This window comes from Manacus candei, unplaced genomic scaffold (assembly GCF_025592945.1).
Source record: "Manacus candei isolate 608988 ecotype Guabito, Panama unplaced genomic scaffold, ASM2559294v1 h1tg000067l, whole genome shotgun sequence".
In the NCBI taxonomy this organism is placed as follows: Eukaryota; Metazoa; Chordata; class Aves; order Passeriformes; family Pipridae; genus Manacus; species Manacus candei.
In genome coordinates this window covers 1,814,871-1,840,655 of record NW_026138115.1, presented here as the reverse complement: position 1 = coordinate 1,840,655, position 25,785 = coordinate 1,814,871, and the positions used below count along the sequence as shown (strand labels likewise).

At 41.1% G+C, this 25,785-nt stretch overlaps 1 protein-coding gene across 6 annotated transcripts in view; it reads right to left on the bottom strand.

Moving 5' to 3' along the window:
• The window catches only part of SYNE3 (spectrin repeat containing nuclear envelope family member 3), a 66,818-nt gene that overhangs the window by 28,233 nt on the left and 12,800 nt on the right, over positions 1–25,785 (bottom strand). For all 6 annotated transcript variants that reach the window (XM_051806434.1, XM_051806432.1, XM_051806430.1 and 3 more), the window contains exons 2-11: positions 16,545–16,702; positions 13,360–13,532; positions 12,620–12,929; positions 7,372–7,533; positions 6,280–6,624; positions 4,988–5,124; positions 2,894–3,041; positions 1,951–2,133; positions 1,552–1,695; positions 548–682 (exon numbers count right to left, since the gene is read on the bottom strand). In XM_051806434.1, coding sequence (XP_051662394.1) covers positions 548–682; positions 1,552–1,695; positions 1,951–2,133; positions 2,894–3,041; positions 4,988–5,124; positions 6,280–6,624; positions 7,372–7,533; positions 12,620–12,929; positions 13,360–13,532; positions 16,545–16,688 — 1,881 coding nt within the window. In that variant the 5' untranslated portion in view covers positions 16,689–16,702. The remainder of the gene's footprint in view (positions 1–547; positions 683–1,551; positions 1,696–1,950; positions 2,134–2,893; positions 3,042–4,987; positions 5,125–6,279; positions 6,625–7,371; positions 7,534–12,619; positions 12,930–13,359; positions 13,533–16,544; positions 16,703–25,785) is intronic.

The following is a 25,785-nucleotide window of genomic DNA, read 5'->3' as shown; positions in this document are numbered from 1 at the left end:
ATTTTATAGTGAACTGCATAACTAAGATAACTTAATAAGCTCTTCTTCTGAGACTGCTTCGGAAGGTCAGTTTATAGGTATGTTTACAAGCTACAAATTTCCTCAGCACAAAACAAGTATTTATGAAATTGCAGCACTTTTCTCTCATCAACTTTTAGGTCACGAAGCTATAAAAAAAAATCAAACACTTTGGTACAAAACCCTTATCCAGGAATCTGTGAAGTACAAGCACCACCATGATAATATAACTATGAGGTCTTTTGGTCAGAAGTGGTAGGCCTGCTCCAGAAATAATTTATATAGACATAAAATCTGTGATAAAATCTGTGTGGATGGTATCCTATCCCAAAGGCAAATCACATGACAGATAATCAGAGAATCCTGGAAGAATTATCAAAGTCATAGGAATTCAGTGCCTTCTTCCCTTGCAATGAAAGTATCTGTCAGTCAAAGCATTTAATGTCATATGCTCAAAGATTTTTTAAACATTTTTAAATAGTGGCAACTAACAACTCCTCAGGCAACTAAGAACTCTTCTTTATGTTACCTCCAGTGATCTTTTCAGGGCCTGAGAGTCAGATGAAAGTTGGTTCATTTCATGCCTGTGTGTGGTATTTGACTGAACAAGCTTCTCTACCTCCTCCATGTGAATCGCAAGTTCTGCCAAGTCATCTTGGATCATCTGCAGAGGAAAAGACAGATTCGATATGGGTAGTGTGCTAGATATGGCATGGACCTCCACAAAACATACACTACAGGTAGCTCCATTTGGCAGTGTGAGGACAAAAAACCCCAGCAGCAAGCACTAAGAAATCACTAAGAAAGTTAGTTGTTTTGATGTCTAGGAGTAAATGTTTCTGAAAAAAACGGTTGGATGCCCTTACACGTTACTAGCACATAACAAAGAAGGTAAGTTGCTGAGAAGCTGCCAAAGGATACATAGTATAACCAGCTAAGTACTACAAAGAGCCGTGGTGATAACACCCCTGTGTTCACCAAGGACAAAGTGGCACAGTATTGCTAGATCACCACAACTCACCATGGCAGAGTCACATCCCCTCTCTCTTTCCCTCCTGCTCTTCTCTGTTCTCTCCCAGGCATGTAATACCACTGCATGCCTTGAACAGGCTCTGTATCTTGGACCCTGAATCAGTTCAAAACACTAACCAAAAGGAACATTTTGATTCTTTTTTTTTTCTTTTTTTCTTTTTTTTTTTATTATTTTTTTTTTTGTCTTGGCTGGATGAATCAGCCCATGGAGTAAATCAAGCATCTGTCAAAGCTGTAACAAGGTAAAGAGTGGAAAGGGGGTGCTACTAACAGCTTCCAGCTGCTTATTCCTTCCCTCAAGTTCAGTTTGCCAGTGTTTCATCTACCTTGCTTTAAATTAAGTTTACTTCATGATATAAACTGGACCAAATGAAATTATCTAACACACAATCAATTGAAGCGACAGGTACTGAATTCCTAATGCTAATAAAATATGACAATATAAACAAACGAGACCACAATTAGTTGAGGATCACACAGATGAGCAATACTGTAATGTACCTGGAGTCTCTGGAGCTGTGTCTTTCTACCCAAGAGGTCAGGCCGTGGTTCCTTCTCTAGATCTAATTTGGCTTTGATGGCAGATAATTTCTTCTGCAAGGGTGCAAAACCAGCATCAAAGTTCTTGTGTTGCAATATCAAATTCTAGATGGACAAAGAAGAAAAAAGATCCAGCATTTAACATATATCCCTTGGCATTATCTTTTGTCAATGTCCACCTCACGTTCAGAACAAACACCAAGTTACACTACGCCACAGACCACGAATTTATTTGAATATTTGATCAATCTAGAAAAAGGGATTGGGCTGGTTAGTACTAAATTTATATCTGTAAAACTGACTTAGTAAAGAATTGACCATTGTCACAGGCAAAGACAGTATATGGGTTTTGTAGTTCACCTGGAGTTTGCTCTTGCTTTGCAGCAGACTTTTGTGTAGAATTTCTCTCTCCTTTGAAGCTTCAGCTACTTCTTGAAGGAAAGACTCTGCTTTTTCCTCACCAAGGACATTGTTTAGCAAATCCTTCTTCAGCTGTAATGTCATGAACTTCTCTTTGAACTGGGAGCTTTCAGCTAGAGCAGCCTAAAGGAGAAAAATCCTTCCAGTGAAATCTTACCAAAAAAATAAAAACCATATAATCATATTATTCTCACACAAGTCACACAACCAAAGCAGTATGACAAAGTCAAGTAAAAACAGCATGCTGGGCCAACAAGGGGTAACAGAAGGTACCTGGACAGTGCCCAGTTAAAGGAAAAGTCTTCCTGATAATGTTAGAGGCACCAGGGCTGCATCCATTTTGTGAACAGAAATAGAGGAAAGCTGTACTATGGAAAGAGTTGTCTGTGCAGAGGAGAGGCCTAAACAACCAACAGAAAGGACAGCTTGAATGCTCATCCTGAGGATAAATTCCATCCCTGTTCACAGACACATTTAGTCTGAAGATCACAGGGATGACAAAATAACAAACACACCTTGCTGGGCACATGCAGAAATCATGCATTATAATCCCATGGCTATATCACTACACAATTCTTAACAGAGTCTACAGACTTCCCACCTGGGGAGATCTGGCCTAATGCTAAACAATGTTATCACCATTGTCAAAGATATCTAACAATTTAATGCAGCCTACTCAGCTGGCAACTCCAGATAAACAAATGGAGGGCAGAAAGTAAGACAAGGTGCTACAGCCAGAACTAAGTAAAGACCTCCATCTGTACTGTGGGTTTTCCTGCCATACTGGAAAGACCCTTCCAGCTGCGGCTGACTGGCAGCTCTATGCAGGCTTGGTCAAACACAAACCCAGTATCCTTTCTGAACTTAGTAACAGGTTTGCTACCTCGATGTGAGCCAATGCTGGCTCTGGAGTCTCCAGGAGCATCTGGACCGATGGCTTCCACTGTTCAAAATTTTGCAGGGGATTTTGGAAGAGTCTTCTCAGTTGGGTCTCTGTATCAGTGCTCATTTTAGAAGTCTTGCCTTTTACACTGCAAGGATAAAGTGACAACCAAGGAAAGGATTATGAAGAAATCCAAGCCCAAACATCCTATTCACCAAGGCATGAATTAACACAAAACTCATGTGTAAACCACATCCAACACAAAAGCCTCAGTCTTTTTTACTATCTGAGCCTAGTGTTGCACACCAACAGCTGCTCTGTCAGTCAAAGACATCTGACAAAACTTTATTTAGATGCTGTAAGACACATTTGTCTCTTGTGCAACTGTGTATCAGGAATTACTTTGCCTTTCTGGTAGCCAGCAGTCTACCCATGTTTATGACCTTTCTTGGCTGCTATCACCAGGGTGATGTAACAAATCATATTATCAGAGCAGTCTAAGTTACTGACGAAGGAACAAGCTAAGAGTGTCTAGAATGTAACTGCAGTTGCCTGTATTGTTTTACGTGTTATAGAGTCTTTGTTCCTTTAAAAAATATATATTAAGAAGTCTTTGATCACCCTATGTTACCCACAAAAATGTGGAAAATACATTTTTATTTCAGAAACATTATTTTAAATTTTGCAGAACCACTTGAACTATCCACCTATTAATACATATAGGTGATTCTGATTAAAGCTTTGTATTTATGAATATGTACCCACATACATGCACAGCTATATTAAGTGTGTATATATATTAAAAAAAAAATTAAAATCAGCAAGCATTCAATAAATATCCAGGCTTCTCTTATAAAGGCTTATCCAAAACAGAGCTGAGTAACAAGGCCCAGCAGTGACACACCCCATGCAGCTGCCTCCTGTTTTTCTCAGCTTTCCTGACCTCCCAGTCTGCAGAATCCTGTCTGATATGGCAAAACACAGCCCAAAATCTATATTCATATGGGAACAGTATCCTGCGAATTCACAAGACAGGCAGGTGAGAGCAGTGTCAATCAGGGTCAATACTACCTTTCTATAAAAACAGAAACAACAATCTTACCTGTGTCACTGGGACATGACAGAGCTAAACAAAGGCAAGACTGTAGAGGCCAAAAGCTCCGCAAATAGAAAGTCCCGACTTTACACGTCCTCTGCCATTTGCTCTGCTGCCCCTGCCAGGCTCAGTGTGAAGCTGCCAGACTTCCCAAAGAAGCTTTGGAGAGAAGCTGGCAAAAGAGCAGCTGCCATTTTCTACAAAGAGACAAGTTCCCTGCCTTCTCTGCTCCTCTTTGCTAGTTTTTAAACTGAAATAGTTTCCCATAATGACGTATAACCCTTTCAGCAGGACAGCATACTGCGCACTGGACAGAGGGAAATAAGCTTGGATACAGGAAAAGAACTAACCTTTTTTTTTCCCCTTAAAAAAAAAGATCCTTTCTTCTAGTTTGCAAATTTGCTGCAGCTTCTTTACTTCCTGATTCCAGGCAGCCTGGAAACGGAAACACTGAAGTCTGGGGAGAGGCTAAACTTTCAGAGTTTCCAACCCAAGGCAAGTTGAAAACAGGAACGTGCACATAAGCTGCCAGGAGAAGGAGAATAAACTCTGCCAAATAATTCCTAAGGCTGGTGAGTCACCACAACAAACTCAACAAGGGAGGGCCATAATTCTTCTAAACCGTTTACTACCACAGCTTCTGTCCTGATTTTCTAGTTGCTGTCATGAAAGACAAGCAAAATACACAAATGATTATTATAAAATGCTAATAAGATCAAATTAGCTGCCAACAATCTAATTTCCTTCAAACCATACACAGCTTCAATGATGCAAGATCACTGCTTGAAAATGACCAGCAGCCTACAGCTCCCAGCAAATGGCTGAAATTACAGCTTTACTGAAACATAGAGGCGGATGTAATTAGTAAAAGCTTTTCATTTCTACCCATCATGTACAACTGGATGGCATATCACTTTTTTCTTAGGCCCCTGTCAATCCCTTCAATATCTGAGAGAAGACTCCCCCCACCCCCTAACCATAATCAGACTTCCCAGTACCTTTGATACTGCTGTATCGCAGAGACAACGCTCTCAGCGTGTGGCTGCACATCTTGGGAAAACCGTAGCAGTTCCTTAAGCTGAGCCTTCAGCCTCTCAACCTTTGACTCTTCTGCAGCCAGAGCTGCTCTCGTAGCCTTAGTCATAAAAATAATGAACAAATTACATGTTAAGTAGTGTCTGACACATGAAGTGCAGAAGTAAGGCTGTCTCTCAGGGTATGCACAAATCCCCTTTCAGTAGGTTTTTTCCTAGTTGTAAGGAACGAGTGGACTTTGCTAAGACAGAAAACATTATCAGGAACAATTTTGTTCCAGCAGGTTCTCTCCTCTCCTCTCCTCACACTGTCCAGCCTCTGCATTTGATCTCCAGGGTTCACTGTTTAAACAGAGTGAATCACAGGCAGACCCAGTTTCAGTTTGCTGATTGTAGTACATAACATGAGATGCATTTTTGGAGCAGTCTTAGCAGTGTCTGTTTGCATGAACAGATCCTTCTCAAAGGCTCACATATGCTGAACATTAATTCTAGGGTGACTCAGGGAAACAAAACAACTAAAACTCATGCAAATGTAGCTGGATTGAACCAGTCTAAATTTTGTGGATCCTTTTTGCATATGCTTTTCCCAGCTAGTCCTGCTGAGTTCTAGACATACAAACAGCAGGGAAAGGCATTTTGAGAACAGATAATAAATGCAAAACCAGCCCTTGAGAGGAAATGAGTGGTAAAGATTCTTATCTACTTTATGTGTGATGAATTTTTTTGCACTCATTTTTTTGAGACATTGATTTTGGTGTAAATACTGAATTGTTTCAATCTTGGGACTTCTTAGTCATGATGATGTGTCTGCCAGTAAAGGAATACAGATACTCATCTCATACAGATGAAGGATATAATGTAAAAATGGTCTTACCAAATACCTCAAAAATGTGTTTATGTCTGTGTATGCTTGTATGTATTTATATATACAGTGAGGCATTAATTTCCTTCTTTTTAAGTGGAGCAAATTGTGGTGTTTGCTCTGTATTGTGCTCTTTTTGCATATGGTCCCTTTGAACTCTAGACATAAACTCCAACACATCCTCCCGCCCTGCTCCCTCTGTGCAGTGTGAGATGAAGGTTGGGGCAGTTGATTCCACTGTTGTTAGTCACATTTTCCTCAGTCTGTTTCATGCACATTCATACTCCTTCCTTATCACTTTTAACCAATGGGACAGGCACCTGTTGGATGTCACTATAAATGTTCAGTCTGTGGCTGCACTTGATCCTCCGTACGAAAGGTAACAACTTACATTGCATTTTCTCCACAGAGTTACAAGCTCATCTTCAGTCTTTTCCCCTTCCCCAGGGTTCAGGTCATTTTCTAGTCTCTGTAGATCTTTTCTCAGCTCCTGGATGTCTGCTTCTAATTGTCTGGCTTGGTACTTATAGGCACTTTCTGACTGTTGGATCTTGAGCAATCTCTCCTCCTCCTCACTACTTAGCAGTTTCAACTTCTCCAAGGCTTTTCTTAGCTTTTCAAGTTCATCCTTTAATCTCACAGCTCCGAGTGGAGAAGTATTCTCAATCACCTCTGCACACTGATTTTCAAGGTGCTTCCATTTCTTTCCACCACTCCTAATGTCTTTTGCAATTTCCTGCAAAAATAAGTTAAATAAAGATTATCTGCAGGAATGGGAAGTTGGGGGAAAAGCTGAAAGCAGTAAGAAAAAAAGACTACCTCTCCTGGTTATATGTATTTTGTTCTTCACTTCTTATTTAAAAATATATCTTTTTTCAAGTGACCAGAAGCCAAGATTGATAATTTGACTGATTTCTGAGTAATACTAACTGCCATGATTCTGAAAATATTGGCTTGATTTTCATAAATGATTGTCACCTGAGGTCTCTGACAAAGAAAACAGAAGCTGCAGATACTAGAGAAATATTAATAGTTAGATCTCAGAGATTTTAAAGCTAAATAGTTGAAGTAGTGGCACCAAAAAATGGATATTGTTCTCAAAACTGGTATTTTCATCACCAGCTCTAAACTCTCAAAATCTGTGAACCTTTAGGGTCTATTTGGGTCATGTTTAACAAATACCATTTATTTAAACAAGTTTAAAGGACAATATTTTCAAAGAATCACATAACTGTAGGAGATCAGGCTTTAAGAAAAACAAACCAGACCAGTTTGTGACTCATGCTGCAGTTGGGAGAACCATACGTACTACGAGTTTTAGGACCTGATACAACTCTTCTGCCCTAGCCTATGTTAAAATCATCATTTTATCTAGTTTGCGTAATTCTTTTCTCAAGTACAACCTTGTGTGGTTTGAGCAACACATACAGGCATGAAAAACACACAGTCCTAACTCCTTTTTAGAGTTATATTGTTCAAGGACCTTCAGTGCCTTTAACTTGTCCTCTGCTGAAGACTTGGTTGCTTCTCCAATGCAGCAGTTCAATCTTTCTGTCACACCATTCAGCCACGATTGAAACTGGTTGACATTGGCGCTGTACTGTTCGTGTTCCTTGGTTATCGTTTCAAGCAGTTTCACTCTGTTCTGTAACAAGAGACATCAGAAGTGGTGAGGACAGTGCTTATCTGGCTCTTTTTCCTTTACATTGTAACCCAGAACTTATAAACAAAAGTCCCTTTCCCTGAGCCCCCATGACACTTGGCCTCCACAGGAATTCAAAGTTCCTCTTGAGAAACAGAGTACAAAAATACATAAAGGCTTGTCCCTATTTGTGTTGTGCTGCAGGCTCTCAATGTCTAGTCTCTGAGAAGACACACTGCAAGGTGAATTTTTGGCCTCTCCTACCCACAACATCTTATTCTCTCATTAGAAAAGAAAAGAGACGGAAGTTTGTTTCTGGTTTTTACTTTAAGACACAAGCAGTTATATTCCCCTTGCTGGTTAAAAATAGAGATGAGCACACAACAGATTGACTTTCCTTATCTCTGAAAACAAAAATAAGAGAGATTGCATTAGGGGCATGCAAATTGTTTTAAAGTGTTCATTATCTGAACAGGCTGCACAGAAAATGACCATCATCTTCAATTGTGTAGTCCAGGCACGTTCACACTTACTCACTTAGCAGGTCACAAACTACTCTGTGGTGGTATCAAAGACGCTGGAAGCAAATTCAAGCCTATGGAAAGCAGGCTTCATTTTCCAAGTTGCTGTGTGTGCACCCTATAACCGACAATCCCTGAATTTACAGGGGCCTAGACGTCACGAGTTGCTCCCTGCTGATCCAGTCTGGCACTCCCCACAAGACAGAGTCACGTTTGCTCAGACTAGACTTGTTTGCTAGCTGAAGTTTAAGCCTTTTTGATTTTGACACAAATCACAAGGAATCCTGCTCTGCTATTTCATTAGTATAATATCCAACTTAAGTATTATTTCCTGGAAAATCAGACTGATTTTTTCTTGCCCTTTACCAGTTGGCATAGAGAGCAGCTGAGCTACGCTATGGGTACATTAGAAAAAAACAAACTCTTTCCTTGCATAATCCATTAGTGCCTGCAGCACCCTTGAAAGGCTTTGCTACCACAGACGATGGGACGAGTTTCATTTTGTGTAATATAGGACACATCACTTGCCTCTGAGCAGAGCTTCCTCACAGTTGCCCTCCACAGAGAGGAGTAGGGTGACAGCTGCAATTGTAGGCAGAGTTACTAAGTCCCCTCTGCATTTTCCTTGTCTCTGTGATGCTCTGGACACGTCCCCACACCTGTCAACCTACCTGAGGTGGCAGTGAGCCATCACCACTCTGTCAGTCTATTCTCCAGCCAGGCCAACAGGAGAATGGCATAAGAATCAGTCACCATAGGATCTCCCATGTGCTGGGGGTTGTGGTCACTCTTGGACTTTGCTGTTCACCTTTGGGACAGGTTAAGCCCGTGGTTAAGCCCAGGTTAAGTACAAAGCCACCACTCTCCATGTGGCACAACACCGGTGTGTTTTCTACACTGCCACTGCAGTCTCTGGTGACTTGTGCAAATGATGAGTGACTCCCCTAAAGTTAGTTGACTCACTGTGGGACAAAAGAGTGACAGCTAAGGGACAACTGCTTCTCATGGAGGATGAAATGCTGCACCACCCATAAATGTGTTTGGATGAGAGCAAAAGGCAGAATTACGGCTGCAGTTTTCTGTGGCCAAGATGTATCCAGCAGAATATCTCAATTATTGAATCCCCTTGCCTTGATTCTCACATCTGCAGAGGTTAAACAATTCACTCCTGGACCTCAAGTTAGGGACTTGAAGAAGGCAATCTTGTAGCAGCATAAATAGGCCACACACCCATGTGAACCAAGTCAGGGCAAGCTTATTGATTCCAAGCAACTAGGCTAATTTGTTGCCCTGAGAGAAGCTCCAAAGGATGTAAATCAGAATAACAAAGTGGAGACATTAAGCTCAAAAATCTTATGCTAATATATAGGGGGATTAAAAGGAAGTCAAAATGACCCACCCTTGGCCAAGGCTGTTCAGCCAAAACAAAGGAGTGCACAATTTGGGTGTGCTGCTGGTCTATCAGGTCAAGGAGTAGACACCATGGATCTGAACAGACTGGGCAAGTTTTCAGACAAAAGGCTTACAAAGAGCTGGCTGAGTTGGCCCCCCAAGAGGTTAGGCAGGAAAACTTTCCAATGATGGAAAATATGGTATCATTTGCTCCTGTTAGGCTAATTGTTCAGGGAGCAGGACAGTGTGAAACTCAACGTCCACATGCATTTGGTTAATGTGAGGAGACATTATGAAGGACATGGCCCTGGAAAGAGTGAGAGCACTGACAGGAAAAGAATGGGTTTGCCATGGGCTGCAGAGAAAGAAATGTGTCCTAGCAGGATATGCCCAACCCTGGGTACTCAAGGAAGGTGGATAAAGGCATAGGAAACCCTCTCCCCTAAGATCCCCCTACAGTCAGCAAAAGCAAGTGAGTCTCCTCCAGAAGGCAATCTAGACCACATAAGGAAGTTCCTGCTTTAAACCTGCTGTGGATTTTCAAGCAGAGTACAGAAAGCTCCTGTAGCCCTTCCTGGTGCTTTTAATCTTAGATCTAGGGTGCCTAAGCAAACCCATTATAATTATCTAGGTTTCAGTTAACAGAGACAACATGGATTGAAATTAATTTGCTGTGCTCAGAAATATTTTATATATTTGTCTAAATATCAACATACTGTATATCAACTTTTCTTACCATTTTCAGACACTATTTATGCTAAAACACACAATCACCTACCTCTGCATATAGTAAATTACTAGGCAAGGGAAAGCACATAGGAAACGGCTTCCACATCTAAAAATATTCCTGCCGATGCAATTAAAAGAAAATTATGTGCTTTTAAAATTTGGGAATGTTAAGAACACATGTTAGCACTAAGAAAATAAAAAAAATAAAATAAAAAAAAAACCAACAGAAAACCACCATTTGCTCATACCAGAGAAGCAATATCACAGGCAAACTATTTAAGAAACACTGACCAACAGCCTGCCTTCTGATAGAGCCGGACAACTGCACAGGATCTAAAAATGCTCTTCAAACACAAGTGTAATCTACAAACACCAGAGAGCCTCCTCTGGGAGGCAGCTCAGGCATTCAGCTGGCATCTGCAAGGCACATTTAGCCTCGCCTCTCATCATGTGAGGGGCGGGAGCAATCCCCTTACAACTCTGCGTCTCTTTCATTCACTCTTCCCGCCTGTTGGAAGAGATGTCAGGGTTTCTCTAACTAGTATTATACTTTCCAACATGATTCCCAAGGTGCCTGTAGCCTTGGCATTAGATGATGAACTCTGCATTTACTTTGGTTGCAAAATCCAAGGCCTCCCACTCCCTTTTGTGTTCCATATCTCCTGAAAGAGGGATTTCTTAACTGGATTCTCTCACTCCATCCTTCTATGAAATGTGCTATTTATAACCAATGCCAAAGAAAAGCTTTTTCTGGTGTCTCAGTTGACTGGAAACATAAAGATGTATTTTATCTAACTACTATGAGCCACTTCCTGATCTCATTTACACCAGCATGTATCCAAGTCAGTTAGAGAAATCACACTACGTAAAACCAGTCTCAGACAGGTCAAATTCTGGCTTTGAGTATTCAAATTACTGGATTGAAAGAACAGCCTTATTAAAATAACTAATGACTGTCTCCCGCTTCAAAACCAAAGACAAATTTTGGTTAGGAGGGAGTGATGAGAATTTTAAACGGTAATCTAGATTGACAACACCTAAATTTCCACAAATCTTCTTATTTGTAAAACCAGTTGCCTTGTAATCAAGATCCACCTTCAAAAATAAACAATCAGTGTAGAGGCTCGAATCTGTTGGTGGCTTCTCTGTGGAAGCTGCAGTTACAGAACTTCAAAATATACTCCCAATTTTGGAGAGACATTAGCAGTAGTTGTATATTTATGGCTAAAAAATACCTGAATTTCATGCTCAAAAAAGGTGCCAGCTCAGAATTTTTTTGTTGTTTAGAGGTTTGGGATATTTTTCATTAAAAGTATCCATAGAGCAAGCAGGGAAATGGCATGAGCATCCCAATTTTGTTCTTCCAGTGTGATCTGAAGTTAAATTTGTATGACAGCACCCAGGGAGGGAAAGCATACATCGCTGTCAGGCTCCAGTTCTAGACTCAGGTGTAGGTGTAGGAATAAATAGAAGGCAGAATTATAACAGAGGCAGATAGCAGAACCAATGTAATGAAAATTATTTGTATTTGCAACAGGTAACTCTAGACTATGAAACTCCTGGAAGCCACTGTGAGACAAAAACCAGGTTTTAATTTCTTTGTTTGGTATAGATGTGTCTATACATATATTTAAAATATACCTTTGAGCCTTTCTATTGATTTGTTAGTAAGAAACTGAATTCCTCTAACCACCCACAGGTGTCTACCCCTCAGCCACACTACAAGGTCTAGTCCTGTCTTTACCTGACTTTCAAAAGTGAAAAGCATGAGCTTTTTCTGAAATCTTCACTCAGGAATAGGGTCAAAGGAAATCACTGGTACTGAAAAATGAAGTAGGATGTCTTACACTAGCCTATCTAATGACTGTTGAAACTGGAAGATTAGCATCAGGCAAGAACTAGTATATGTGTGCATGAAAATCCTTCAGATACTGGAAATGGTGAGCTGAGCAAAGTGTTGGGCCACAGCTGACTCCTACCTCCACGTTTCCCAGTTCTGCAGGCAGGGAGTGCAGCTCTGGATCTGGGCTAATGTTACTTCCTCCAACAAGGGTGCATGGTTGTAATATTCCCTGGCTCTAGGAATGGGTACTTTGCATCTGGTTATACAAGAATCACTAATGTGCTGAAAGACTAGGAACAATTCAAACTTTATATAGAGATGGCCTAAAGCAATATTCACTAGGACACAGTAAGCAGCTTGCAGTTACTTTTCAACAACATACTATATGGCACTGTGTAAGAGCATCCCAATTAACAGCTCATCTTGAAACTTGACAACTCCTGCAAACAGTTCACTGACTGAAGGAACAGGGGTCCTCAGCTTTGTTTCCTTTTGCAGTCCTACCAAGCACCATGACTGAAGGAGCAGAGAGCAAACAATACTGTATGGTGAAATGTATGAATACTGGTGTGATTTGAACACCTCCCACTCCTTATAAGTGTACCTGAGCTTCTTGTCTGATTCCTTCATATTCCACTCTCATTTTCTTCTGAGCATCCTCATCAACACTGGGGTCACCTATCCTGCTGAACAAGGAAGCAGCTTCCTCCAGCAGCCTTTCCAGCAGGACTGACTGATTTACGACATCATTCAGCAGAACCTGAGCATGGCTCAGCTGCCACTGCTTCTCCTTCAAGCCAAGCTGCAACTCAATGTCAGGCTCCAAGGTCACCCTCATGTTGTGAATCCATGCGTAAAACTCATCTTGGGCTTTCAGGTACTCGCTCCAGTGCAGCCAGACCCACTCAATACGGCTGTTGGGAAAGCAGGAGAGATGCGTTAGTTGAAATGAAAGATGGGAGCAGTGGAGAACAACAAGCTCAAAAGGTCTTCAAAGCAACAGATAAGGCTCTCAACAATTTTAAGCTGCTCTGATTTCACAGGGTCCAGATTCACTTCTCAAACCTTCCCTCCTTTGGGGAGGAAATATTTTGTGCAAGGTCCCTGTGCCTGACCAAACTCATCATGCCAGACGATGAGGCGGCTGGGCCAGTCTGTGAAGGCAGAGCCCTGAGGTCCCACTGACCCTCTCTCCCTACACAGTCCCCAAAATGTTCATGGGACTGAGATTATTAGCAGGAATTTCTATCTACAATCCAGGTAGCAGAGAGAGGTAGGAAGTGTTTTAAGAAAGCATGGGATGAGACAACTGCCTCAGTACACCAAAGAGTACGTTTGTCTTACCTGTGACAATGAGTAATGTATATGGCTGTCTCTTCCCACAAGGCTTTAATGTCTTTCAGTTTAGATAGTACCTCGTGCTTCTTATCCTCACTGATGCTGCGAAGAGCAGCATCTGCCTTCACAAGAATCAAGTCCATTTTCAAGCTGCCTTCTGGCTCCAGGGCACGTATTTTCTATGAGAAAAAAATGATAACTGAAAGCATGAAAAGAAAGTAAGTGTAATTGATGAAATGTAAACTTTGGTTTTACCCAGGAATCATGAATTCATTGAATCATTTAAGTTGGAAAAGACTCTTAAGATCATTAAGTCCAATCGTTAACCTAACACTATGGTGGGATGGAAATGTTTCTATACAACACTGACAATTAATCCTTCTCACCTCACTCCCTGCTGCAAAGCTTCTCCTGAAAGAAAAATATGAACTTTTCTTCAGACTTGTTTATTCTTAAACATTCTAAAGAACTGAATTTAAAGCCACACAGTAGTTGAAAAACATTTAAGTTAGCTAGAAAAAACAGATAATCTTCTATGAAATGCCTGTGGCTGTGTTTCCACTGCTGTTATAAATTATAGCACTATGTTGCCACATGCCAGCTGTTCTCCCCCACCTGCCAAAGCACGTAGAGCCAATCTCCACAGGGTACACTGCAACGTCTCAATTTTAAGGTCTACTATAAGAAATCATAAGGCATATTAAAAAGGTTTCCTAGTGCAAATAAAAGTTGGCTTAGAAAACAAGCCAGGAGAAATTAACTAGTGGAATTTTGTGCCTGCTACCAAGTTTTGCTTTGACCCTTAATTGCTAAGTTACAGATTGGTGAAAATGTGCATCTTGCACAAATAGAAATGCCAGGAGCTGAAAGTTGAGTCATCTAATTTTAAGTAAACTGTCTTCCTCTATCCAGAAATGGAAAAAACAGAACAAGTTCTGTACAATATAACAGATTAATTATGCTCCAATTTGGATGTCAGCTTTCAACATCACTTTATCCAAACTTCCGATACCATCAGATTAGCTTTTCTTGCTGTTCTTCCATAAACTCCTGGCAAACTGCAGGCTTTTGCATTTGAAGAAAAAGGCTTCTATAATAAAAACACCGAGAGGTTCAAAATCAGCAATTACTTCTGGAAAAATTAGACCTATGGGATTTGTTAAAAAAAAAAATCATGTCAGTTATTGCAAAGGTGAGACCAAATAAAAGACCTTCAGATTTCCAGTCTCACATTCTGGGCAAAGGCTGTTCTTTTGGCATGTACACAGCACACCTGCATGTGACATACAAACAGGTGTTTGGACAAATTATCTACTATGAAAAGTGTGATTAACAGAATCCAGGAAAGCATGGCAAAGGGTACGGCAAAGAAAGAAAATACAAGCCATAGCCATCATCCAGCAGGAAAAATTTAAGAGTAAAGCTGTTTTCTGAGCCTGACATTTTTCAAGCAACAGAAAGCAAACAACAGCCAGAGAGAAAGCAGTGGCTGTACAGTCATTTTTCTTTTTCAAATCTGTTTTTTACATGATTGCTATCATTGGCTGGCATTTTCATTAACAAATTAACTGAAAAAAAACCACAGGAAGGAAGTATGAAAAAACCTGACAAGCCAGACGCAAAAAAGGAATTGAAAATTGATCACTGGATTTGAAAACAGCCAATAGTGAAGCAGCAAGCACATCACGAGGACACACGAGCTGGAGAGGGAAGCCAAGCTCAGGAAGGGGGCAGAACAAGGGAGCAGGAGGTGATTAAAGTAAACACAGGAAGAGAGAATAGACACCTGTTAATCTTTAGAATGATGAATTTCCCAAGTCTGAATTGAAAAAATCTCCTAACATGACTTTTTGCATGTTATAGAGCTCCTCTAAAGCCCACAGAAGTCAGTGGGCTTTGGTCCTGGCCATATCAAATCACCACAAACCTCTAGACCTTACTTCTTATCTCTGCCATGAACGCACCCCCTTTTCCAAACTACCACTCTTCTATTCAAGTTCCTGTGTTTCTTGACTGTTTTTTGAGACTACACATTATAGATTCCCAGACAAAAGGAAAGGGTAAAAACAACTTAGGGGGAGAAAAATAAAACTATAGACCAAGAGGAAATGCTTCAGATATTCAGGACTGACATGTAAGTCTAGCTACCATCTACCTCTCCATGAACAGTCTCCATATTACACCAGAGGCAAGATCCATCCTCCAGTAAACCACAGTTAAGTAAAAAGGCTGAAGACGTCACTGTACCATCATGTAAAGTATCTTGTCCTCCATGTATGCCTGCAATTTCTTTTGAATTGTTAAACTTTAGAAGAGGCAGGCCAAATATGAGTAGACACACACAAAAAAAGGCTTTTGGGTAAATAACAACAGGAAAGATTTTGCCATTTAAAGAACAGACTAGTTGGAATTAAAGGTAATAAAGGTATAAAAATAGTTTGTGTTAATCACAGAAATATCACCACTCCCTTTAATCTTGAATGGTAGAGATGGGACAAATAGGAGTGTTTCCTTCTCTGAGATTACAAGACCTAGATAACATCTAATGAAACTGAAGTTAATGAATGTGAAATCACAGTAAGAGAGCAGGCACAATCTGCAACAGGATCTCTGCGAGAAGAGTTATACAAGAGATTAAGTAAAACCAGGAAAAAATGAAAACATTTACCTTTTCATTAGAGAGAAGACAAAGGGGACCAGTAAACCATCTTATTATCAGGGTTTATGGAAAAGAACAAAGGGATTACTCTAGAACAGCCATTACCAGGACACTACAATATTTCCCTCTCAGTGCCAGAGTCCTGGAGGAGACGGAACACCAACGTGCTCTGATTCTCTTATACGATATGCTGGTCTTCTGCAAATTACTATGGTAATTGCAAGCAGTAACGAAACTGTTGCAGGTTTGAGCATGCTCACTGTAAACATTTTAACCTGCCAAACCCACTGCTGGTCTTGGAAGCCTGTGATATAAAATTGCAATCCTCTTTTTCTACGTCTGTAAACATTTTGCAGATGGAAAAAATTAGAAAGAATACTGATGTGAACCCATCCATGCAGGACCAATGCTCCAAAAATGAGGGGCAGCTGACAATTTCTTAATGTACAGCTCCAGAGCTCACAGTAATAACTGGTCTAACAACGGCAGCTGTGATTGCCACCTCTGAATGGCTACATCACTCCCCCCTTACCTCAGTTTCTCTCAGTCTGGCTTCTAGGGCAGATCGAGGTCCTTTGGTGTTGTCATTGATCCTCAGTCTCTCCTGGATGGCCTTCATCCAAGCTTCTGCATTCTCCACGCTACTGTCAAATTCATCCTGTAGCTGCTGAGTCATCGCATTTGAAGAAGCTGAAAGGATAAGAACAGGGAGGTAAGTAGGTTTTGGTTAAGACCTAAACAGGAACGCAAGGCAATCTAAAGGAGCAAGGGAGAAAAGCTAATGATGTTGTGGCTTTCCTTTTTAACGATAATACCAAAAAATGCAGCAGTATTGCTGTTCAGTTGAGCACAGAGAACACATTCACACTGCAGCTTTCCCAAATGAAAATATACCAGGAAACAAAAAGAAGGTGGGGAACTGTGGGAGGCTCCATCACAGTAAACAGATTTAATTCAAAGCTTTCAAATGAGATTAATTTAGTGTTTGTGGTATATTCCAGACTGGCTACACCAATCACAAACACTTTCTGTTTCTTCACAGAGCCTAGCCAGTATAAAATTCTCCCTCTGCCTTTCCTGGCTCAGGTACTGAGCACCTGACACCAGACTACTAAAGCACTTCAGCAAATGCTTAATCGAGAGGTGTATAAACCCTTTAAGGCTGTTGAGATCAGAATCAGGTACTTAGGCCTTCAGTTAACTTCTCCTCCTGAGACCACGCAGAGGTTACCTGAATGCACATGCAGTGAGTCTGGGGTACACACACAATGAGAACTGGCCAGCAATTGCCAAGCAGTTGCGAAGACAAACCATTCACAAGCCATCGCAGGGGAATATCAGCGCTGGTGGATGTCGTCTTTTGCCATCTCTTTTACTCCATACCAAGGCTCCAAGCTTTTAATTTTCCCCTCCCTCTCTCAGTGAGAAGGTATGATGGTTGGTTGCTCTGTTGATGTCTCTGTTTAGAGCACAAGCCCAGACGGCCTCCTTTGTGCCTGAATAATAGAGCAGAGCCATCCTAGGCTCACCCCTAAGCACTCCCAGACTAAACTTGACTAATAAGGATGAACCAAAACAAAGCTCCCTGTAGGTCAGCTCCGCTGAAGTGAACAGAAAGATAGTCACTGACATTCAATGGGTTTGGATCACATCCTACAACTACTGCCAGACAAGCAATCAGTGTAAAATAAAATATTCTTCCCCTTTGTTATTTGCCACTGAAAGATTTTTGCAGCAGAAATTTTGAGACTTAATTACTGAACCCAAGGTCATTGCACAGAATTCAGTTCCACAGCAGCCCCTCAGTTTCCATGAAATGATTCATGTGGAAGAAAGCGTTCAGTGAGAGACTCAGCGCACAGCTCTTGGTGAAGCTGGACCAGTGACATTTTGTAACCCCTATAGGTCTCAGAAGTTTAGTCTTTATAAGGGAGAGCCATCCTTCTGCTCACAAGCAGAAAGTTTCCCACCATCCTGCTGATATTCCTTTTCATGAGGTAAAAGTATTCATGCAATGTTAGATGTCCTCCCCTGCAGCACCCAGTGCATTTTCTTCCACATCAGACCAGAGGAAACAAGATGTCAGTATTCACAAGTCTGAATTGTTGCTTCCCAGCCTTCAGCAGGCTTTCTACCCAACAGGTTCCAGAAGAGAGTGAAAGAACTGCACCTACAGCTACTGCACTACCCACAGGGACAATTGGAACAGAGGATGGGGTCAGACCTCCATGCACAGACCAGCGGAGCTGCATTTGCATGGAAGAGGGAATTCCTCCCTAAGTGGGAGGACAGAGCAGAATCTAAGGCTGTAACTCTCAGAACTTGAGGGCAATTTTAAAAAGTGTGACCTCACCTTGAAAAGATTTAATAAATAGAACAGGATGTACTGGCTTTAGTGAGGGTGGTGTGGTATGGGGCATTTACTCCCTCTCTCAAATATAAAAAAACAAGACAGGATATATAATTACAGCTAAAACCATTGACTTACATCACAAGAATCCAAAGGATGAAGCCAGCTAATGGAGTAATGTTATTCTCAGTGGATTGCTAGATAGCTGTGTCCTTCTCCAACTATGACTGGTCCAGAACTGACATTTCTGAATTGTAATAATCCAACTCTCAGAAGAGAGCACGCATCTCGTTGTAGCTGACAGATCAACTCATTTTCACATTAACTTTTCACATTATATCTGGCAGTTGTAGAGGGACTGTCCCCTAAAACTTTCCTTGTTACATACATACATTTTCTAGGCAAACAGTTTCTGAATGCACAAGTATAAGCTGTGGTGATTCCAGTTATGCTCTTGTGAAAAAAAAAGTCACAGTACACTTGCTGGATAGACACTGATGAGGAGTGGCATTCATTTCCCAGGAGAGGTTTCTATTCCCAGCAACATATATTTCAAATTTGCTTCACGACTCCAGTCATGGAGTAGCCAATACAGAATGTTATGTTGTCCTGGTCATATTTCTTATAAAAAAGCAGAGGGTTAAGAAGCAGTGGAAAACCTACCATCATCTAACAGGAAGAAAACCACATTCACACTCTGCCCTCACGCTACTCTCCTTTGAGTGTAAGGAATTTCTGTCCAAAACCCACAGTCACAAAGATCTCTATCCCACACACAGTCATTCCACATAAGGAGTTCCACAGGAAGCCACTAAAAATATTATTTCAATGTTAAGATCACCAGTTTGCAAAGGAAGAGAAACACTTTGTTACTCCAACTGCCTGCGTAACATAGACTGATTTTGACCAAGTAATTCCTACATCAATTACCATAAAGATGATTAAATTTAGCATGTAGTACAACTCAGTGCCCAGCCAGATTTCATGGTAGCTATGACCTGCTATACCTCATATGAATTTGGGCAGCCCCTTGAGACCTACTGTCCTCCCTCCACACAGGACAGCCAGACACTGTCAGCTCCAGCGCCAATCTTTTGTTCTGGAACACTTCCCAGGCACTAATGGCATGCTTGATACCTGTAAGGTAAAATTATGTTTTCTGACTTACTGTCTACCTGGGAAGAAGAACAGCAGTTGACTGTGAAATATGACAATATCTGTAATTTCTTTGCAAATGCTTCTAAAGCTGAGATAAATGATTAGTCAGTAGGAGTTAATGAATCAACAGTATTCACCCCATTCCTGTTGCATCATTGACTGAGCAATACTTCTGGACTCTGATCAGCACAAAAAGGACAAAGAAGACATAGGAGGTCCCGGAAGAGACCTGAGTTGTTCAGCTATGCAGAGCCAGTATTAACACACCAACCTGCAACAGCAGCAGACCATTAGGGCCCCCTGTCCTAGGCTCTGTCTCTGGGACTCACTGTGCCAGGGAAAGCCTCCCCTCAATCACTGGTGTGATCCTCTGAGCAATTTGGACAAAATTGTTTTTGTCACAGTTATTGTCAAATGCATGTGGCTGTTCAAAAGAGCTTTTCATTTTAATGCCACTTGAATCAGTGTATTAATTCATACTGTGGAAGGAACATTTACAGCGCAGAAAACACTTAGTATCTCTATATATATGTTACTAAATGAGGTTAATAACTATGCATAAGAAATTCTGACATAGATAATGAGATGCTGAGCAAAACTGAGTTTTATTTCTCCAAATGCAGTCACACAGTTATTTGGTAGAAGTAACGAAGAAGAATATTTCAGGGTGCTGAAGAAAACTGACCAAGGACAGCTCCTGCAGCATGTCCAGAGGCTATAAAAAGCACATTTCAGGAACAGGAGAATATAAGACATGGATTAGCTCCAGAAACCTTTAGCTGAATCTCTCCCACAGCACTAGTCTTCCTGCCTTTTCTGAATCACCCTCTGTGGCCCCTAAAACACCACTTGGCAATGTCTGGGTAGGCACACGTGTTTCAGTGCCATGGAGGGATGATGCCTCAGTCCTGGCCCAGCTGCTCTGCCAAACCAACTGCACACCCACGGTAAAACCAGGGCTTGTACTGTTTTGTCTGTGGCTTGGTTACACCCATGGGATATCTGTACCTTTGGAGGAGGGTAAGATGAAACCTGGGACAACACACATTTATCTTCTCTCTTGTCCAGGCACAAAACCGTTTAGCAAAGAGGGAAGTCAGAGAATTGCAGTCTTCCACCTTTTCCCAAAATCCTGGAGGAGAAGAGGCATGTGCACGTGCACATGGGAGGCACATGCACTCTACCCTCAGCTTCCCCCCATGCTGAATACTCTGACAGGAAGGAATGAGATTCAAAGCAACAGCAAGCTAGGGTTTGCTTTTAAAATGTGCCCCGTTTGTGCTGGACTAGGCTGAAGAGATGTGGAGGCAGCCTTGTTTCAGCTGTGGTCTTGGAGCCATCTGCTAAAAGAGCACGTAAATTATTTGGCTGACTGCTCTGCATTATAGTTCTTGACCCACTACATGGGAGCAGCACCACTGAGAGATGTGGACATGCCTGGGTTTCCATGACAGACCCTAACACAGAGGCAGGCAGAGGTCATCCTTCACATGACCCACACAGCACTTGCAGGGCCAAATTTCTCTGAGTTCTTCCCTAAGTACAGCCACTGCAGCAGTCTTGCTAGTGCATCTAATAACTCTGCTGGCATATTGCAAGGTTTACTCATTTAATAATTATAATACATGACTGGGAGCTTTTAAAGTTCTTTTTCAAGTGCAGTGTCTTTTTCATAGGATTATCTTATTATTTTGTAACATTTCCTAACATACTATTTTCTTTCTATGAGGTCATGCTGTTTTGCTTTGTTTTATTCTTTTCAAATTTAAATCTCTTAAACGTTTCTTACAACCACTCCCATTTTACAAATTCTTTAAACCCTACATTTACAGAACACAGGTTTTTAAATGGTTTCAATATGTCTTGGATTCCTATACTTGACTAGTTTCCAGAACCCAGTTCTTACAAAAATAAAAGTACAAAAATGTTCCAGGAAAATTCAAACCACTCATCATTAGGGACACTATTTTCCAATTATTGAAATAGTTCAAACTTTTCATAACTCTTTTCATTTGGTTCTGGGATTGGATGTGAAAAAAAAAAGGATTTAAAAAACACTGAAGTGTATCAAATTTTAGACAAATGCATGAGTGTGCAAGGAATTCTGGCTCTGGGAATTGTATCTGGGATAATTTGGTAACTTTTCAGCTTCCCTAGATACTGTAAAGGGAGCTCTGAGAAGACACAGAGCAAGGAGCCCTGACCTGTCTGCTTCAGACTGGAGCAGAGAGTCAGTCATTGTCACAGACCACAGAGGCACAGAGCACTGACCCTTGTCTTTCTGAATATTCTTGGCCTACTCTAGGAGGAGCTACTTTGAATTTTGAATCTAGCTAATGCTTCACCAGCCTTACTGAAAGCCTCCAGGGTAGTTGCACCCATGCAGAGCTGTGTCAAACCACCTGAGTAGGTACAGAAGCCCTCAAGGTTTCAAATAAAAGGTATAGTTTTTTCCAGCATAATCTTTCAGAGACTCAAAACATTAATCCTATCACCTTGGCCATCTTCCAACACAGCCCTCTCCAGTGTTATTGGCAGTGAATGTTTATGACAGTCAACAACTGTTTGTCCTAATTAATGAGCCAGAGTATGAATAGGGGTTTTTGGAATAAACACATCCATATCTTAGTTACAAGCATCCTCTTCAACCAAGGAATGCTAACGTCCTGAGTACATACAGCACTCATGTATATCATAACCACTTCCTCTCCCTCACAAAACAATCCATAGGAAGCCTATGGCTAATGCAAGACATTCTGCCACAACATGATCACACCTGACAGTTTTCTTTTTGTTACTAAAACCTGAAAAGCAGAGACATGCTGTGCAGGCTCTCAAAAAATGCCTGATTTTTTTTCAGCCATTTTTTTTAAAGATTAATTTCAGACTTTGGTGAGAGCCAGTACAAATGTGATTTTTTTTTGTTTCAAGACTGCTGTGGAAACTACATGATTCCCAGGTCTAAAAAGCCATTTCCTTAAAAAAGGGACTGAAATTTTAAAATACTTTTCTACCTGGATGGAATCACCATGTACAAGTAAGGCAGAGTTGGGTCCTGAGGCTATCTTCCCTTTTAGGGAGCAACAATAATTAGATTTGATCACAGCATTTTGATTTTTTTTTCAGTCTTCAAATCACTTAGAAGTAAAAAAGAATACATGAGGACTCTTAATTACAAATCTCTCCCCACTCCATACACACTGGTGCATTTCCAGGTCACACTAGGAGACAGGTTGGTCTACCATGATTCCACTAGATAAGTAAAATGCAGGTTTTAGCACTTCTCTAGAATTTTTTTTTATCACCAAGGAGACAGAGTATCTAAATTAGATAGCTGTCTGGTTTAGATTTTGATTTTCTATCTCCACATTATTGAGGTACTAAACAATCTTTAGAGCATTTATTCACTCAGACCCCTGGGAAGTAAGACTATCTTATCCCCTTTATAGATAAAACTTGGGTTCAAAGGCACTTTGTTTCTTGCCTTTAAACAGTAAGGAAATACTTGAAAGGACAAGAACAAAGTCAAAGATTCAGTTAATAAACACTCCAGAGAATGATTGTCAACCTTTTCTAATCTATACCCCTTCAAGTGTCTCTGCTGAGATGCAGATATCTGTTTAGTGACTTTAAACTTAATGACAAGAGACTTCATTCCTAGTTACCATTCACAGACTCTTTAGTCTGGGAAGTCACAGGTTAAACACTTCTGCTCTACCACTTCAGAGATTCTTCAGATCCAGGGAATCTGATTGGGAAATTACCCCTGAAAGGTATCAGTGGGTCTACCAGCAATCTACATCTTGAGCAGCTGGGGACAAGTTCACACCTAGGCTAGGTTTCAGCTTTGCTCAGCTCCCTATGAGTTTTACCATCAGTCAGGCAATGAAAAAAACCCACAAGCCAACAGCATTAGTTTCACGGTCTCTGGAGACTGGAATTTATGTATTTAATTATCTCCTGCTTGTCTTCCACAGAGTGTATGATCCTTCAGTACTGGGTGCCAGTCACAGCGCTGATATACTGACTAATAAACCTCTGTGTATCTGGCTCTTGGTTAGAGATCAGTGAACAGTTCAAAATGAATAATACATCTGATAAACCATTCCTCTTTTGCTGGTCATATTATTGTGTACAGACAATCTCATTTTCTCAAAGATGTGGTTATTTGTAACTATTTGCCAAACATATTTTGCAAATTAGTTTTGCTCTGCAGACTATTCCCAAGTAATTCTTCCTGGCAATTCTTAATACCCCACCTGCGTTGCTCAGTTTCGGTTTGGCATCATAACCCCATTGGGAAACTGTTCCCTGGCTAGCTGGCAGCAGCTCTCCTTGTTTTTGTGCAGTTTGTCACACGGTAGCTCCCAAGGGCAATTGTCAAAATCAGGACTCCAGTGTGTTAAGCCACATACAGAGTGTGCCTTCACAACACCCCTCAGTGAGCAGAGGTTAAAAGCTTAATACCTCTGTCCCAAAGAGATTACAGAGGACAAGTAGGAAGGGGTTTGGCAAAGAAAGCAAGGCATAGATGTGTACTTAGGGACACAGAATGGTGGATGGAAGAAAGGGCTGTCAGAGCCTGCATCTGCATTTCCAGTGCTCTCTGCAAGCTGGGGTGGTTCCACCACCCATGTCCTCTGCCCACCTCTTGAAGCCAGAGATACCCAGAAGGAGATCCCTAAGCCCAGCTAGAGCATGTGGCCTCAGCAAGGGCTCTGCAAACATGCTGGATCTTACACCAGGAGAGGAAATTCACTGCACTGAACCTCAGGCTGTCAATGGGACACCTTGGAATAGTAGCCCTGCAATTCCCTAGGGAATCAGTGCGAAAGACAGGCACTTTCAGGCAAGGATCCATACCAGAAGTGGGACAATTTGCCTTCTGCAGGAATCTCATGTCCTGAAAAGGCCTACAGTAGTAGTGTGGGTGGGCACTCAGGGGTACAGGATGTCAAGCTGTCTACAAGCTGGCACTCCATCCTCTTCCACATCCTTTCCTCTTCTACATGACAGTTTCCACATTTGGATCTAGGGAGTTTTTACACATGCAATTTTTTCCCCTTACAAAATCAGTGTTAAAATGTTATTCGACCATCAGTCAAATGACTGCCTCTGAGTGAGCAATTGTGTGCAGCCTGGGAGGACTAAGCACACATCTTTCAAACTAATAAACCTTTAAGTCAAGTATTTACTAGAAATATTTCTTAGAAACAAAGTCACTTGCAAGTACTTTACAATTATGCTCTAAGGGCACAACGTCTTTTGTCCCATTTAAAACAGCTGAAGGACTAACTCTTCAAAACATAAAATTTCTTAGATATATCTTTCAAAACATTATCACTCGGCTGATGCTAATGAGATATTTATATGGTGAAAATGAGACTTATGGAATTCAAAACCACAGTAGTTAGCAAGTAGGACAATACTAATTTTAGATACTAAAGCTGTTGATTAAAATAAGAGTTATTTTCACGGGATCAAAGCATATGGTTATGGAAAAATTAGCAGATTTTAATTTGCATGGAACAGAAAGATCTGTTTATATAATGAAAGAGAAAAATGACCACTGCAAGAGAGAAACACTTGAAACACTGTCAAAAACATACAGCAGGATAAGTAAAGCTATACCTAAACAGCAGCACTCACATAATTAAAAGTAATATTTGCATTAATCTGATAATGCCAGGCTTTATATTGCAAAACAGCACTGGTTTGTGTTCAGACAAACCCACGGGCAAACAAGGCCAGTCTGTGTCACAAACAAAATACAGTACTGGAACTGCCAGCAACCTCATCCCCAAGCTCAGAAACAAAGTAGACCACTGCAAAATGGTGCTTATAAATTAACTTCGAGTGGTTGAGAACATTTCTGGAATTTAATAAAACAGGCTGCTTTCTCGTGACTCATTTTTGCCTGAACTATTGCAGTTTCCATGTCTTCGTCACCCTCCCACAGTGAGCGCTCGCCAGGCACTGTGGGTTAAAGGGCAGGATCACATCTGTGGTTTCAGTTGCACAGACCCCTCCTAACAGCCAGGAGCACAGGCACTCTTTTGGTTCTGGGAATAGGCCAGCGCTGCCACAACTGCAGCACTCCGATGGCCCAGGGCTTCACAACAGACATGAAGAACCGAGATGAAGCAGCACTGCCTTTTTGGTAGTCATTTTAGCCTGACTGTGGACTGAAGTCCTGTAGTTTATAAACCTAAAGGGGATTTGAACCTCCTCCTACTGAGATCCATCAAAACTAAAGCAGAGTAAA